The sequence below is a fragment of the Python bivittatus genome, unplaced genomic scaffold (assembly GCF_059951505.1).
Source record: "Python bivittatus isolate LINGU-HERP-01145 unplaced genomic scaffold, Pbiv_v1 ctg000020_np1212, whole genome shotgun sequence".
NCBI lineage: Eukaryota > Metazoa > Chordata > Lepidosauria > Squamata > Pythonidae > Python > Python bivittatus.
Window position 1 is genome coordinate 60,180,021 of NW_028277030.1, and position 16,660 is coordinate 60,196,680.

Here is a 16,660-nt window from a genome sequence, read left to right on the forward strand (position 1 = left end):
ATACTGATTAACTTCACTACCATACAATTTATGTTTATGTAAGTATGCATTAGAAATTATAATACTAAACCCTAAAAACAAGCACAAAACAGGCTACTTTAAATGTTTAATTGAATCATGAATCTGGAACTCTTGCAACCTAATCCTATATATCCTTGTTATGAGTACTTCCAGAACAAAATTGCTCTTAGTAACTAAGCTATAACCATGCCTGTCCTATGACTTATTTCACTGTCTCTCAGAATTGACCTCACTGCTTTATTTACAGCTTACATATGGTACTTTCAATGGAGTCCTATTACATGAAAAGTTATTTTCAGCTTCTGATATTTTATATACTCTAAGACTGATTCATAATTTCCTGTCTTGTCCTTCATTTACAAAAGCTGGCCAATTTTGTAGTGTTTTGTAGGGTTACTGTTGATGCTTGTTCCCTTAATTACCAAGCAGAGGGGAAGCAACCAAAACAACAATGTATATGATGAGATCCCAACAAAATGACCCAAAGTATTAATTCTCTATCTTTGCTTTGAAATGACAATTACACATGGACTGGATTCATATATTGCACTGTATTCATCTAGTACAGGGGTTCTCAAAGTACAGTCTGTGGGCCGGGTACAGCCCGCCAGGGTCATTTATCCAGCCCACCCGCCCGCCTGATTGGCCGCTGTCTGTCAGAAGCGGAAGTGTCGGGGCTGTGTCGGGAGCTGCAGGCGATGCATAAGGAGGGAGATCGCAGAGCCGGACTATTCTCCTCGCCTCAAACTATAGTCCGGCCCCCCAACATTCTGAGGGACCATGAACTGGCCCCCTGTTTAAAAAGTTTGAGGACCCCTGATCTAGTATATTCATCTATTGTACACCATGGTTGGTTAAATAGTCACAATGACTAAGTTCATCGGCTCGTGTGCCTATTTTGTTTGCATATAGAATTGCTGCTTATGTGTCATTCATCAGAGCAGCAAGATGAGTAGAAAGTTCAAAAAAGCATGGAGAAATTAATATGCAGCCACACACATACACTTTTTACTCATTAGCTGTAACTTTTTATTCTGGACTAGTAGAGGAGTGGGATTCTTGGATTCTGCAAACAGCATATATTAACGGTGAAAAGTAGTTTGGAATATAAGCCAATTAGTATAAAAGCAACCATCATTTTCTATAAACTACTATCCATAGTTTACTGTTTATTCCAGAGATTGATTTGTCGGAAGTTGAATATTTTTGAGATACAACTCCATACCTTTTTTCTTTATCTTTCTAAACTTGACTGCAGCCAGATTGATTAAGTTCATTCCGTATAAATTATAATCTATGAAGAGCTGAAGGAGGTAGGGAATATGAGCTTCGTGAGGTTGGTAAATTTTATTCATTATAGCTCCACCTTGTAGAAGCTCGCATACTCTATAATTAAATAAAAAAAAATGTCATCAATAATATTTCAACATTATTTTTAAAGAAATTATATTTAAACTTTAATGAAGTTTAATCATTAATGAACATAAATTGGATACAGAGGCTTTCTAGCATCTATACAGGTAGTCCTCAATTTACAAACTTTCGTTTAGCGACCATTCAAACTTACGATGACATTAAAAAGTGACTTATGACTGGTCCTCGCACTTACGACTGTTGCAGAGTCCCTGCAGTCACATGATTGTGATTCAGGCACTTGGCAACCATTGCACTTTTATGATGGTTGCAGTGTCCTGTGGTCATGTGATCACCATCTGTGACCTTCCTAGATGGCTTCTGACAAGCAAAGTCAATGTGGAAACTGGCAGGGAAGGTTGCAAGTTGCAGTCATGTGATGTCTCACTTAAGGACCACACCACTTAACGACAAATTTTCTGGTCCCTGTTGCGGTTCTAGGTTGAGGACTACCTATACAAAGAATTACAGCTACACATGTAACATTTTAGATACTAAAATCTAAAATCTATTTTAGATACTAAAGAACCTAAATACATGTATTTGAGGTATCTGCATATCTAGCTGTTCAAAATATTTGTGTTAAGCAAAAGGGAACTGCATATATAACTGAAGCTGAACTTGCAGTTTCTAGTGCTAGCATAACTGAAAAGAACAGAGCAACTCATATTGTATTTCTAGGTTTACTTACCTCAGTTTAATCCCAAATACTGTATGGAACATAGATATAAGCTTTTCAAATGTCAGAAGACAGTTCTTAAAATTCTGTTCCAATTGCATTCTATTTTGGGGAGCCTCAGATATATCCTGTCACAGATGGGCTCTCAGGCTTAGACTGTGACAACCAGTTAGCAGACATGTAATTATGGGCAAAACTCAAGGGAATGCCAGATTATCATTTAGCAAATGTATGTTATTTGTATCTATTGGCTTTTAGTCCACTGAGAGAAAAATCTTGTTATTAAAACATATATATACTAGATAAATTTCTCTGTTCAAATATTTCTTTCAGAGGTAAAATTTTCCAACTATTTAATAATGCTTTTCATTTTGCACCATATGTGATTATTTGAGAAAAATCTTGCTGAAAATGGAACTAGTTTGCAAAAAGAATGATTGTTTTCTAACAAAGATCTCAAGATTCTGAGTTGCTATAATCTTAATAGCATCAGCTTAAGTTATATGAGAGTTTATAAGGAAATTTGTGAAAGACTGTACTAAACAATTCTGCATGTTTTATTCTTGGTTTAATAGCCACTTTGAAAATTTGAAACTGGTATAATGAAATTTTATATTTAGGTTGAACCTGTTCAATTTTGCTTACCATTAATGTTATGGCTAGTTACAATACAAATGAGCATAGACATCTGGACATTTTTGTAATAACAAAGCACAAAAAAGTGCTATAAATACAAACTGAAAACCTATCCAGATACTCTGCGTATAGTATTTGATGCACTCAGGTACAGGATTTCTGATACCACAAATTTACTTTCATCAATAAAGACAATGAGAGAGTTTAAAAATGAATAAAGGGCAGAATGAATCCATTTTATCACATATGAAAAAAACCCACCTGCCATTTTGGTAATTTTATGAACAGATGTAATTACAGTTCCCTATCACACAACTTCTTTGCCTTCTAGTTATTGCTCACACTGTTATTTTTATTAAAGTGGCCATAATGATATACAATTTTATTGAAGTTAATATATTTGGCATGAAGATAATGTCAAATCAATACATCATATGTCTCATCAAAGGCAATTTAATGGTAATATTGGCAGATACAATTTAATATTGTGAAGGCAAAGGCAGAAGAAAAGTGCTATCACTAGACAGTACCAATACAATGCAAGTGTTAAAGCATTTTTGGCAAATTCTGTTCAGAAGCATCATGTTCATTACTTTTGAAACAAATACTTGAGAAAACTCAACACAGATGTATGCTTAAGAAATACTTGTATCTATGAATGTATACTATTCTACAATCATCATACAAGTTCACCAAAACATTTATGAAAAAATAGAACTTTGCTATTCAGTTTCTCACAAAAGTCATGAAATCTTATTCTTAATTCCTAATTATCTCAGAGCCTCTTAATTCCACAAAGCCTTTTTCATTTCTTCCTATTATTTTCCTAGCTAACTTCCCTAGCTTATTTGCTTACATGAGCTACATTCCAATACAATGATAAATTAGTTTATCATTACAGGAATGTGTGACAACTTGGAGATCAAGTTTCCCTTAACTTCTGCTAGTAGGTTACTATTACATCTACAACCTTAAACTGTGGCTAGTTTTAATCAGGTTTTAACCAGGCCAATTTTAACCAGGTTAACAAGGTTTATTTCATTAACTACAAGGACTTACAATTTTTCCAAGTTTCAATGCAATAAGCCATATTTCATTAAAAGCAGAAACAAGAACATGTGCCTTCCTTGTGTTTGAGGCAAATATTACGAGGGGGAAAAAGAATCAATAAGCCCAAGTTTCACAGTAGTCTATATACTAATAATAAGTCACAGATTATTGTTATTGCTATAACATAGCATTGAGCACTGAGCATTGTGGCACTTTTTAAAACCTTGTTTTCCACTGGCCAAGAGTTGCAAGATGTACAGCAATGATGTTACTACATTAATGAAAGCAGAATTTTCCACTGAGTTTATCTTTTCGGTGGTTAAGATTTGTAATTAATTAAGTGAATTAAGCCTGTCCATGATTTGCTGCTGAATGTTAGCAAAAACCATCTGCCTTGGGGTGAGGGTGGGTAAACTGGAGGCAACAAAATTTGGTATCTGGACTATATATAGCCCATAGTACATCTGTATCTGTTGTAAACTGTGTAAACATATCCTACTGTTCTACCCTATGATTGACAAGCTATACAATAAGCATGTTTTACAAGCTTTTTTGCCTACATTCTTTCTTTTTAATCCTAGCTTGCTCCATAAAGGAAATAGATTTTAAAAACTGTAAAATGAAATATACAGCAGAATTAATCTTCTGGAGACTTGTTCCAAGTTTCTTCTTTTTCCTTGCTTTAAAGGCCAGACCAGGATAAAGCATACGGCCACTCTTTGTTTAGAGACTACTTTGGTTAGCAACCATTTGCAAATACAATGGTAATAAACAGTAATAAAAAATCATTTTCTGACCAATGCACATGTATGACCAACAAAAGCCTTCAGTGTGAAACTGATTAAGGTTTGGTCAGTTTTAGACAGCAGTGCAAGCCAGCCTGAGGGTTCTAGTCAACTAATTAAGGTCACAGAGCTGAGTTGTTTAACTTGCATTAGCACTTTTTAGCTATGCACTGTGGAGAAAAATAGCTAAGGAAAAGATTGCTTGTTTAGGTAAGGGGGAAAAAGACAAAAACCGGGTCAGGCACAAGATAATATGTTCTAACTGTCTATAATGGTAAAAATGTAACTGAGAGACGTTGTGAAGGTAATAAATGCAGGCATTGGTCGCAAAGTTACTTTTTCATCAAAGTTGTAACTGCAAACGGTCACTGTCAGAGACAGTCGCTAAATGAGGGCTACCTGTATAGAAAAGATATACCATGGAAATACTAATAAAAGAAATATTTACCTTTTTACCATAGCAGGATTGTAAAGATAGATCTTCATAAACTGCCTTTCTTTTTCATGATATCCATAAAAAGGCCTGGAAAACAAAAATCCAGTATGATATTATATCCTGGTTTGTCCTGCTCCAAATAGTCACTTTGAAGTGGATCCACATATGCCTTAAATAACTATCATCAGAGAAATAGGAATCCTGCCCACCATAGCCCACTATAACAAAATTATCAAATATGGCATATTATGGGAACACCATAAATATGACAGTTCTGCTAATTCCTACATCTAAAGCAGTCCCAACTTGAAATTTCTACCCACATTTATCTTGCCCTAATTCTACAAAAAAAAAAAAATTCTTTCTAGTTTTAAATACTGGTGTTTCATAAATATATAAATTCAGTAACATGCTTCCAAAGTTAACCCAATTGAACTGTTCATGAACTCGGACAAAAAAGACAATGTATCCTTTACACAAACTATGGAAATGATACAATGTGGAAAGTATATAGTGCACTCTCACTTAAGAGTTAAGAAATTTATAACTATGATTTTAGAACCATTATTAAGCTACATGGAAAGGTTAAGAACCATAGCTTGCAACTCTTGAAAGCAGACATATCTTTTCTCAGAACTGTGGGGCTGACCTCTGCAGCTACATTTGTGCCTGTGTGCTCCAAAATATATTTTAAGTACTGCACACTCCTAATACATATGTTAGTTTCACTCATTGGCATGCACATATTACTACTTCAATATTTATAATGTTGTAAGAGAAGAGGGTATGTATGCATTCAAACTTCCACCTATTTTGCAATGATGGATTTCTTAATTTCTAACTTTTTTTCTAAGTTTTAGAGATCCAAGAGGCTCAAATTCTGATATGGTTACAAATGCAGAAATGACAGTCACCAGTTTTCCTCTGTATTTTAATTATAGTCTTTCAGCTATTGTCTTTTCCACTCCCTCTCCACCTCCAAAATCCTCCATTTAAAAACAAGGGCAAGAACAAGTAATTATAATGATAGTTTATTCAGATGCTGCATTTAAAATGTTAAATGATGCTGAAACTCCAACCTATACTGAAAACCTCTGTAGCCAACTTTTTGTTAGAAAGAAAAATAGCCAGGGTTGGTTCATTGTGAAAATTAATAGGCATGGATACAGTACAATATCAGTTTAAATGTTATGAGGAGAGTGAAAGAGGCTGTTTTGTGAATAAAAATACAAATAATAAATATTAACCCTTTAAAGATTCTCAAAAATAATTTCATTATTTAACTGTGGTTTAAAGTGTTTAAAATATTAATCAATACTTACATTCCATAAACTAGTGACACCTTAAACACATGCTGAACAGAAGAGGATGGATTTCCTAAAGTGACATTGAGTGCCCGGTCAATGCTGAATGCCAAACTACGCAGATAATGATCTGGTAAATGTCCATACCCATCATATGGCACATACAAGTAAGGGAAAATACCATGTAAATGGAGACAAGTCTTCTGGCCTAGAGGAGAGACAAATTGTTCAGAAAAATTCTGAAGAGTTCAGAAAGCCATTACTTTCAAATAAATGCCAAAAAGAAGTACAATTTACATGATAAATATATTTTATGGTACATTACAGAATGCAGCTGTTTACCCTTTGCAAATGATTCCAAAAAGGTGCTTAAGACTTCACACAGGTAAAATAACTCTCTGCTATTTATTAAAGCAGTCCTTTTTTTTTTAAGGCTTCCATACCAGTCTGAAAAAAAAAAGTATGACTGCTTTAAGGACACCATTGAAATGCAATTCCTTTAAGAGTCCTCAGGCTCAAAAGCAGCTTAAAAAAGAAAGGCTTCTTTAATAAATAGCAGAGGGTTATTATACTTGTTACTATTATAGAATGTCACTAATTAACGATATTGAAGCTAGTCTGCAGATACAAATTAGCAAATATATGTATATATTTAAAACATTTACCATATATAATCACAGATCAGCTGAGAATCTTAGGTTCCAAAATACACCTCAGAACTGGGCTCAGCTTATCTGCGGATAGGCTTATCTGTGAGTATATATGGTAGGTTTTTCCCTCAGCTTTTTAAAAAAGTATATCCTATATATCCTTGTGGATCAGCCCATCTGTGAATAAGCAAACACTTATTTTTAACCAAAACACCATGAAAAATATGCCACCTGCAGATAAGCCAATTGTGAAAAATAAAACATATGAAAATTTTCAGAGTCGGCTTATCAGCAGGTGGCACATTTTTCATGGTATTTTGGTTAAAAATTTGAGGGTCAGCTTATCTGTGGATGGGCTTATCCACCAGTATATATGATATATATTACTTCCTATAAAAAACACTGAAACAGTTTAAAATCAGACTTAAAGCAATAATATAACGATGTTAAAGTTCTTCATATATGTACATTAAACGTTTTAACTACCCAGTTTCCTAGAACAGAGTTGATGTGTTAATGTATTTTATTTATGCTTGCATGTCACCTATTCCCATAGGTTTTGGGTGGCTAATAGTATAATCAGATAAAATACCCCCCAAACCACACACACACCCAACAACAAATACAAATGTTAACTATATTTTATTTATTTATATTTCAAATTTAGTCACCACTCATCTCACTCAAGAGTGACTCTCGGTGGTTTACAGTAAAAGAATAATAAATATTAATTAAAATACAATTAAAATATAATAAAAAACACATTCATGCATAAATAATGTCTTCCAAGATACTGATGATAAATAAAGGTTACAGGAGCATCTTTAAGGTGCCAGCCACCCCCAGGGTTGATTGCCCATCTTCTTGCCCCACGTGAGTTGGCAGAGCCAGGTCTTCACCCCTTTCCAGAAGGTTGGGAGAGAGAGTAGGGGCCCGCCTCACCTTTGGGGGGAGAGTATTCGATAGGGTGGGGACAATGGCAGAGAAGGCTCTCCTTCTGGGCCCTGCCAGTTGACATTCTTTCATCAATGGGGTCTGTAACATACCTTCTCTGCCCGACCTGGTGGGACAGGTCAATGTAATGGGGATGAGATGGTCCCTCTGGTAACCTGGTCCCATGCCATGTAGGGCTTCAAGGTGATAACCAACACCTTGAATTGGACCCAGAAATAAATTGGCACCCAATGCAGCCCCTGCAGCAAAGGTGTAATATGTGCCATCCTTGGGGCGCCCAAGATTGTCCACACAGCCGCATTTTGAATCAACTGTAGCTTCCAGATATTCTTCAAGGGTAGCCCCATGTAGAGTGCATTGCAATAGTCTATATGGGAGATGACTAGGGCATGAGTGACTGACCGGAGGGCCTCCTGATGCAGGAAAGGGCATAACTGGAGCACAACACGTAGTTGAGCAAAGGCCTTCCTGGCCATGATTACCACCTGCTCCTTGAGCAGGAGTCATAAATTCAGAAGGACCCCAAGATTACGCACTGGATCTATCTGGGACAGTGCAACCCCATCCAGAACCAAAGATGGTAAATTCCCGGATACAGGGGAGGCCCCAACCCACAGCCACTCCATCTTACCAGCTGAAGCCTGTTGTGCCCCATCCAGACCCCCACCGCTTTCAGGTACTATGAAAGGGTGATCACAGCATCACTCAAATCACCTGGGATGGAGATGTATAATTGGGTATTATATCCGTATTGATGATACCTCATCCCATGGTGGTGGATGATCTCACCCAGTGGTTTCATGTAGATGTTAAAAAGGAGTGAGGAGAGTACTGACCTCTGTGGCACCCCAGAGGAGGGGCCATGGGCTGGCCCTCTCATTCCCTATCAACACTGATTGGGACTGGCCCTGGAGGAAGGAGGTGAACCAGCACAAAACTGTGCCATCCACCCCCAACTCCCCAAGCCAACCCAAAAGGATACCATGGTCAATGGTACTGAAAGTTGCTGAGAGGTCAAGAAGAGCAAGGATGGATGCACTACTCCCATCCCACTCCTGCCAGAGATCATCCAAACACATGACCAATGCTGTTTCTGTCCTGTATCCAGGCCTGAAAGCCAACTAAGAAGGGTCCAGATAATCGGTTTAATCCAGGATCCTCTGGAGATGCAGTGCCACCACTTCCTCAACCACCTTCCTTAAAAGGGGAGGTGGGAGACTGGGTGAAAGTTGTCCAGTACAGTGGGATCTAGCAATGGTTTCTTGAGTAGGGGGTGCACCAGTGCCTCCTTAAAGACAACTGGAAACACTCCTTCCCTCAAGGATGAATTCACCATTGCCTGGACCTACTGACACGTCACCTCCCGAGCTGCCTTAACCAGCCAGGAAGGGCATGGATCTAATTGACAAATGGTGGCATTTATAGCCCGGAGAACCCTGTCCACTTCCTCAGGACCAAGAGGATCAAACTATTTCCAGATAGCAGGGTAAGTACGTACCCCAGGCATCTCCACAGGCCATGCCACACACTTGGTATCCAACTGGGAATGGATCCCAGTGTTATTTAGTATTATTACTAAAGTAGGCAAAATTGAACTTTATTTTTAAAACATTTCTAACAAAAAAAAACAGTCATTAATCTGAACAGATCAGCATAGTAGGTCAATATATTTAATCTTGCAGCAAAAATTTATCAAGATGAATAATGCTCTTTTTATGTCAAATGGAAAAGCTATTTCTGTTATAAGTAATCAGCACAGAAGCTTTAAATCAGTATTGTGATATGAAAAAAAATTAGAAGTCTGAATTGTGCATTAATTTACTTTGCTTGCAAAAAATAAGATTTTGTGTTTTTTTCAGCCTAAACTCTTTTTATTGCTATGTGTGCAACACAGGTAAAACTACATTATAATTTCCTGTCACAATAAAATTTTAATTGAACAGACCAAATGGGAAGAAATAATGTCCATTAAAAACAGATGCTTATTAAATGCAAATTCACATAATTTTACTTAAAATTTATGTGATTTATATAATTACACACTCTGCATAATTTTACAAAAGTTACATACATTTATATAAAGTGTCCAGACCACTTCATCAACTGACTTTTCCACTATACTTCAGACTTTATCAGTTGCATCCAAAGTCCCTGAACAGACGTTCATAAAATCGAGGTTTTACTGAACCATATTTAATTATCATCAAAGAGATGAGTATCTGGTATCTGGTAGCACTCAACACACGGAAGTATCACTTAAGATCCTTGTACTTCAGGAAACTAATGTATTCTCTGTCCTTTTTTCAACATATAAATTGTCAGACTTTTATTCAATTTTAAAATATTCATCTTGTATACAGTTTACAAATCAGTATCACAATATAAACTATTTAGACACTAAAATAACATAAATAATAACAGCCTCAGATACAGTCAGGTCCAGAAATATTGGGACATCGACACAATTCTAACATCTTTGGCTCTATACACCACCACAATGGATTTGGAATGAAACAAACACAATGTGCCTTAACTGCAGACTGTCAGCTTTAATTTGAGGGTATGTACATCCAACTCAGGTGAACGGTGTAGGAAGTACAACAGTTTGCATATGTGCCCCCCCACTTGTTAAGGGACCAAAAGTAATGGGACAATTGGCTTCTCAGCTGTTCCATGGCCAGGTGTGTGATATTCTCTCAGTACCCCAATTACAATGTGCAGATAAAAGGCCCAGAGTTCATTTCAAGTGTGCTATTTGCATTTGGAATCTGTTGCTGTCAACTCTCAAGATGAGATCCAAAGAGCTGTCACTATCAGTGAAGCAAGCCATCATTAGGCTGAAGAAACAAAACAAGCCCATCAGAGAGATAGCAAGAACATTAGGCGTGGCCAAAACAACTGTTTGGAACATTCTCAAAAAGAAGGAACGCACCGGTGAGCTCAGCAACACCAAAAGACCCGGGAGACAACGGAAAACAACTGTGGTGGATGACCAAAGAATCCTTTCCCTGGTGAAGAAAACACCCTTCACAACAGTTGGCCAGATCAAGAACACTCTCCAGGAGGTAGGTGTATGTGTGTCAAAGTCAACAATCAAAAGAAGACTTCACCAGAGTGAATACAGAGGGTTCACCACAAGATGTAAACCATTGGTGAGCCTCAAAAACAGGAAGGCCAGATTAGAGTTTGCCAAACGACATCTAAAAAAGCCTTCACAGTTCTGGAACAACATCCTATGGACAGATGAGACCAAGATCAACTTTTACCAGAGTGATGGGAAGAGAAGAGTATGGAGAAGGAAAGGAACTGCTCATGATCCTAAGCATACCACCTCATCAGTGAAGCATGGTGGTGGTAGTGTCATGGCATGGGCATGTATGGCTGCCAATGGAACTGGTTCTCTTGTATTTATTGATGATGTGACTGCTGACAAAAGCAGCAGGATGAATTCTGCAGTGTTTCGGGCAATATTTGCTCACATTCAGCCAAATGCTCAGAACTCATTGGACGGCGCTTCACAGTACAGATGGACAATGACCCAAAGCATACTGCAAAAGCAACCAAAGAGTTTTTGAAGGGACAGAAGTGGAATGTTATGCAATGGCCAAGTCAATCACCTGACCTGAATCCCATTGAGCATGCATTTCACTTGCTGAAGACAAAACTGAAGGGAAAATGCCCCAAGAACAAGCAGGAACTGAAGACAGTTGCAGTAGAGGCCTGGCAGAGCATCACCAGGGATGAAACCCAGCGTCTGGTGATGTCTATGCGTTCCAGGCTTCAGGCTGTGATTGACTGCATCGGATTTGCAACCAAGTATTAAAAAGGGAAAGTTTGATTTATGATTATTATTCTGTCCCATTACTTTTGGTCCCTTAACAAGTGGGAGGCACATATGCAAACTGTTGTAATTCCTACACCGTTCACCTGAGTTGGATGTACATACCCTCAAATTAAAGCTGACAGTCTGCAGTTAAAGCACATTGTGTTTGTTTCATTCCAAATCCATTGTGGTGGTGTATAGAGCCAAAGATGTTAGAATTGTGTCGATGTCCCAATACTTCTGGACCTGACTGTATACCCATTAATGAAATTGCATTAACTCAGACTATAATAACTGAAAATCAGACTAAATTCTTATAAAAAATAAAGAGGGGCTACATGTATCCTCTCTTGGAAGATCACTCAGTAGATAGGAAGGACTGAAAATGAGGTCCCTTAAATATCACAGTGGTCAAATAGATATAAACAAATTTGTTATACCAAATCTATTACAGGAAAATTAAAAGAAATGTTATCAATTTTTGGGAAAAACACAAAACGATGTTACATGGAAGATGACCAAGACTGCAGCCTTCTTCAATGTGAGGCTTAAAGATATACTGGATTTCAATCCTACAATACCCAGGTTGGCAAATGTTGCCCTTACTTCACAAATAAAAAGTTATGTATGTTTATAGCCAGTTTATTTGTATACTAGAAGGAGCAGCACTTTAAAATGATAGTGTGAGACTAGGCTGAAGCTGCCATAACCTAAAGATGAAGCAGGCAAGGTAAGCAGAGAGGACAAAAGCCAGGAATCTTATCTATGAGATCCCTTCAGGGAGGTAGATACGAAGGAAGCAAGTGTTAAGGAAAATTAAGGAAAAAACAAAGGACCTGAACCAGAAAGAGGAAGTTGGGCCTGAGCACATGACCTGAACCAGAAAGAGGAGGTTGGGCCTGAGCACATGGAGGCCCTCACCCCAATCCCATCAACTTGTCCTTTTGGGGATAAAAGGGGTCCCAAAGCCCGCCCACTCTGAGTCGTCTTGGTCATCTGAGTCATCCAGACTTGGCGGCTTCCCTCCCTCTAGCTAGTGCCTGGCAGCCTAGTTGGGAAGGACGTGGGTAAGTGTGTGTGTGTATGAGGAAGAGCAAATGTACCTTGCAACCATAAAGTTTTGCTGTTACTTTAAATTCACTGGGTCTCCGTGTATTACAAAGAACCTCTTGTGCCTCAGTGTTCAGTTGGAAGTGATTTGTATGTATCCCTAATTATTTCCCCGCTGTTGACCAGGGCTGTGTGTCTGTCTGCTCCAGCCGCACCTATCTGGAAAACCCAGGTAGAAAGCAAGGGGGGCTGACAAGATCTGCCTGGATTCGCTTAACGACATGATTCATTTAACGACTGCAGTGATTTGCTTTACAGTAATTGCAAAATGGTCATAAAATCGAGTCCAGACATGTGGTGACTTGCTTAATGACTGGCCCACTTAATGACCAATTTTCTGGTCCCTACTGTGGTCATTAAGCAAGGACTACCCGTACTTTACTGTCTCTGGGCAGTTCATTTGTAGTCAAGGGAAATTAAACTTATAGGACAATTGGAAAGAATATATGTATAAGGGAAAAGCTAGGGGTCTTTTTAAGGTTTACTCTGTAGTTGCCATGCTGGCAAAGGAATTAATTTTTTTGGTCACTATTGCATTCTCACTAATTGGTTGCTAAAAGGTATCTGGGTCCAATTAAAAGTGCTGGTGTTAACCTATGAACTCTTACATAGTTCAGCTCCAACTTATCTTCAGGATCACCCATTTTGGCCAGAATCTGCCTGTTCTGTGCAATCATCTTATAAAACAATGCTTAGGTCCCAACCTCGTGAAAGATTAAGGGGATCGGGGCCTTTTCAGTGGTGGCACTAACAGCATGGAAGAACTTACCACCTATGGCTTATTTGGCTCCTACCTTGCTGGCATTCTTGAAAGCTGTAAAGAGTAGTATGTACTGCACTCCCAGTCCCCAATAAAAACTATTTAATAATCCACTGTGATCAGTTTGGTTAAAAACAAAAATGTACAAATAGACCAACTACGACCTTTCATTCAGAGACCATTCGAAATTACGATGGCACTGAATGGACTTATGACCCGTGCTCGAAGTTATGGCCATTGCAGCAACCCCATGGTCACGTGATTAAAATTCAGGCTCTTGGTAGCCTGCCCACACAACCGCAAGGGCACTTCAATTCAGCCCACCTGCCTATCTCCACCCATCTCTGCCCTTTTGGCCACCATGCATCCTGCCTTGTGGGGCGACAAACAACCCCAGAACCACAGAACTTTGGGGGTGCAAGAAGCTCCTGAGCCACAGCACAGCATGATGCTGCAGCCACCCCAGCCCAGCTGCGTGAAATCACCCCAGGAAGCTGCAGCCACCCCAGCCCTGCCACCCCAGGAAGCATTCATTCACTCAGCTACCTTCTCTCCCAGTTCCCCGCACCAATCTTTTGCTTTTGCCCAGCCAATGCAGCTGAAGCAGAAGCACCTTGCTGCCCTTGCTATCTCCTTTTCAGACCCAGCTTCTCCAGTGAACGTATCCTCCACATGGCTCCCCAAGCCTTCAGAACGCTGCCTTTGGAAACCTGCACTGTATTCACAGTGCCTACAGAAAGATAGGGCAGGCTTCTGAAGACAGCGCAGAGAGCCTTCAAAAAGACAGGGCAGGTTTTGCTTTGCACAGCTGGGTTGAGGCAGCTGCAGCTTCATGCTGTGCTGTGGCTCAGGGGCTTCTTGCAGCCCTAGAGCTGTGCAATTCTGGGGCTGCTCACCACCCTGCAAGGCAGGGTGCAGGGCAGCCAAAAGGGCAGATATGGGGGGGAGATAGGCAGGTGGGGGAAGTTGGAGGCAGTCCCTTACCTTACTGAGGCTCAGGGTTGGAGAGACCGTCCAGAATGGTTTGGATTGGGGTGAGTCCTCGGCTAAAGACCAGTGAAATTCGCTTAATGACGGCAAGGGGAATTGCTGGGATTGCGGTCGCTAAGTGATGCGGTCACATGACATCTTGCTTTATGACATTACTTAGCGATAGAAATTCCAGTCCCAATTGTGGTCCTAAGTTGAGGACCACCTGTAGTTGCTTGCATCTATCATACTTTAAATTCTATTGTAATTGCAGCTCATCTACAGATAGTCCTCACTTAACAACCACTTGTTCAGCAGCTGTTTAAAATTACAATGGTGCTGAACAAGGAGACTTACAACTGGTCTTCATAGTTGTTGCTGTTGCAGCGTCCTGGCAGTCATGTGATCGTGATTTGGGTGCTTGGTAACCAGCTCACAATTACAATAGTCGCAGCATCCTGCAGTCATGTGATTGCTATTCACGACCTTCACTGCCAGCTTCTGACAAGTAAAGTCAACAGGGAAGACAGTAGGAGGTTGCAAATGGCAATCATGTGACATTGCGCTTAATGACGGCAACCAGAACTGCTGCAATTACTGTCGTAAGTCGGCATAGTCATGTGACATCACATTTTATGACCATGTTGCTTAGCGATGGAGTTGTGATGGAATGTGAGTGTGGCCTTGGAAGATGGTGGAAAGAGATGTTGCCTAGGGAACGATCAGATAAAAGAGAAAGGAGTCCGCAACAGGGTAACAGTCAAAGAAAGAAACTTAGGAAAGACCCACTCTGACTACTCAGGTGGGAGATTTGTGCTTTCAGACTTGCAAGATTGTTAATGCAGCCTTACAATAAAGTAGAATTAGTTCATCTAATCTTGTTTCCTGTCTGGTTTACCTGGGAGGGCTGACAGGAGTTGCCGGTCCATTGTTAAGTGAGGACTACCTGTATAGTATATGTGGTAGTCACTTAGCCAATATTGTTTGGGGAAAAAATAGTTACTGCAGTCAACAATAAAAATTATTTTATCTATTACACTTTTGCCTTCTTACCCCACCTGGGGAAAAATTTACTGACAGTTAGCTCTTCTGTGCTGAAAGAGATCACTTTCAATTTAAGTGAAACACCTATGTGATTATCATGTATATATTTTAAAAGTGAGAAAATTAGATCTGAATAGATTTATATGTTAAGATATGTAAGGTAGATACTTACCCTAAACCAAACAGTACTGCATTTTCTTGTATTGTCTGTTCCTTAATATCAAGGGATCATTCTTTTCCCCTGAGCAAATAACAATTATAGCTGTATTCCATATGGAAGACAATTCCTAGTAAATACTGATAATTTTGATTCTCCTCTAGACTGCAATTCAGGAGCACTTCATATGTGCGCAACCATAATGTATGGAGAATCTCTATATCTTTTGTTCTAAAGCACTTACATAACCAAGCAAGAAAATTAAAATTGACATGAATTTTGCCATAACTTTCTAAAAAGAATCACATAATTTGTAATGTAACATTAGATTGGTAATTCTATCTGAAATAATAGCTGCTTGAGCTTCTAAGTGTAGGGCAAGATATAAAAGTGACAAAATAATACTAGTTAGCTTCTTTGGAATATAGAATGTGGTTTGATAATCAAGGACACAAAGTTTTGCCCCTTTTTACTTTCTTACAATACTTAGATTTAATGGACCATTCAGGAGAAAGCCAAATATACATTATTCTTCTCAATTTATGCTGTTTGCATATTTTGCAGCAAAACTTTAATTTAATGGGCAAACCCATGATTTAATGGATATTTGTACATTTTAATTTTATTTGATTGAATTTCAGTGCGACCTGACTTTGGGTGGTAACATTAAATATCCCAATTCTTAGAAATGATACACAAAATTTCAAACTATAAAATGTAAATACTTTATAAAGCAAGTGGAAGATTATCCCTCATCAATAAAGCCATACTTGATAAAGGTGCTGGACGTTCAGCCACAGATAGACTTTTACAAATTCCTTACTCTACTTTAGGTAATCTGGCCTAAAGCTCTTAGAGTGTTCATGTTT

General features: G+C 38.7%; 1 protein-coding gene across 3 annotated transcripts in view; it reads right to left on the minus strand.

The window, feature by feature from the left end:
* REV3L (REV3 like, DNA directed polymerase zeta catalytic subunit) overlaps positions 1 to 16,660 on the minus strand; it is a 94,683-nt gene that overhangs the window by 69,678 nt on the left and 8,345 nt on the right. For all 3 annotated transcript variants that reach the window (XM_088139533.1, XM_088139543.1, XM_007426588.4), the window contains exons 2-4: positions 6,343 to 6,532; positions 5,033 to 5,107; positions 1,247 to 1,407 (exon numbers count right to left, since the gene is read on the minus strand). In XM_088139533.1, the coding sequence (XP_087995659.1) occupies positions 1,247 to 1,407; positions 5,033 to 5,107; positions 6,343 to 6,532 (426 nt within the window). The remainder of the gene's footprint in view (positions 1 to 1,246; positions 1,408 to 5,032; positions 5,108 to 6,342; positions 6,533 to 16,660) is intronic.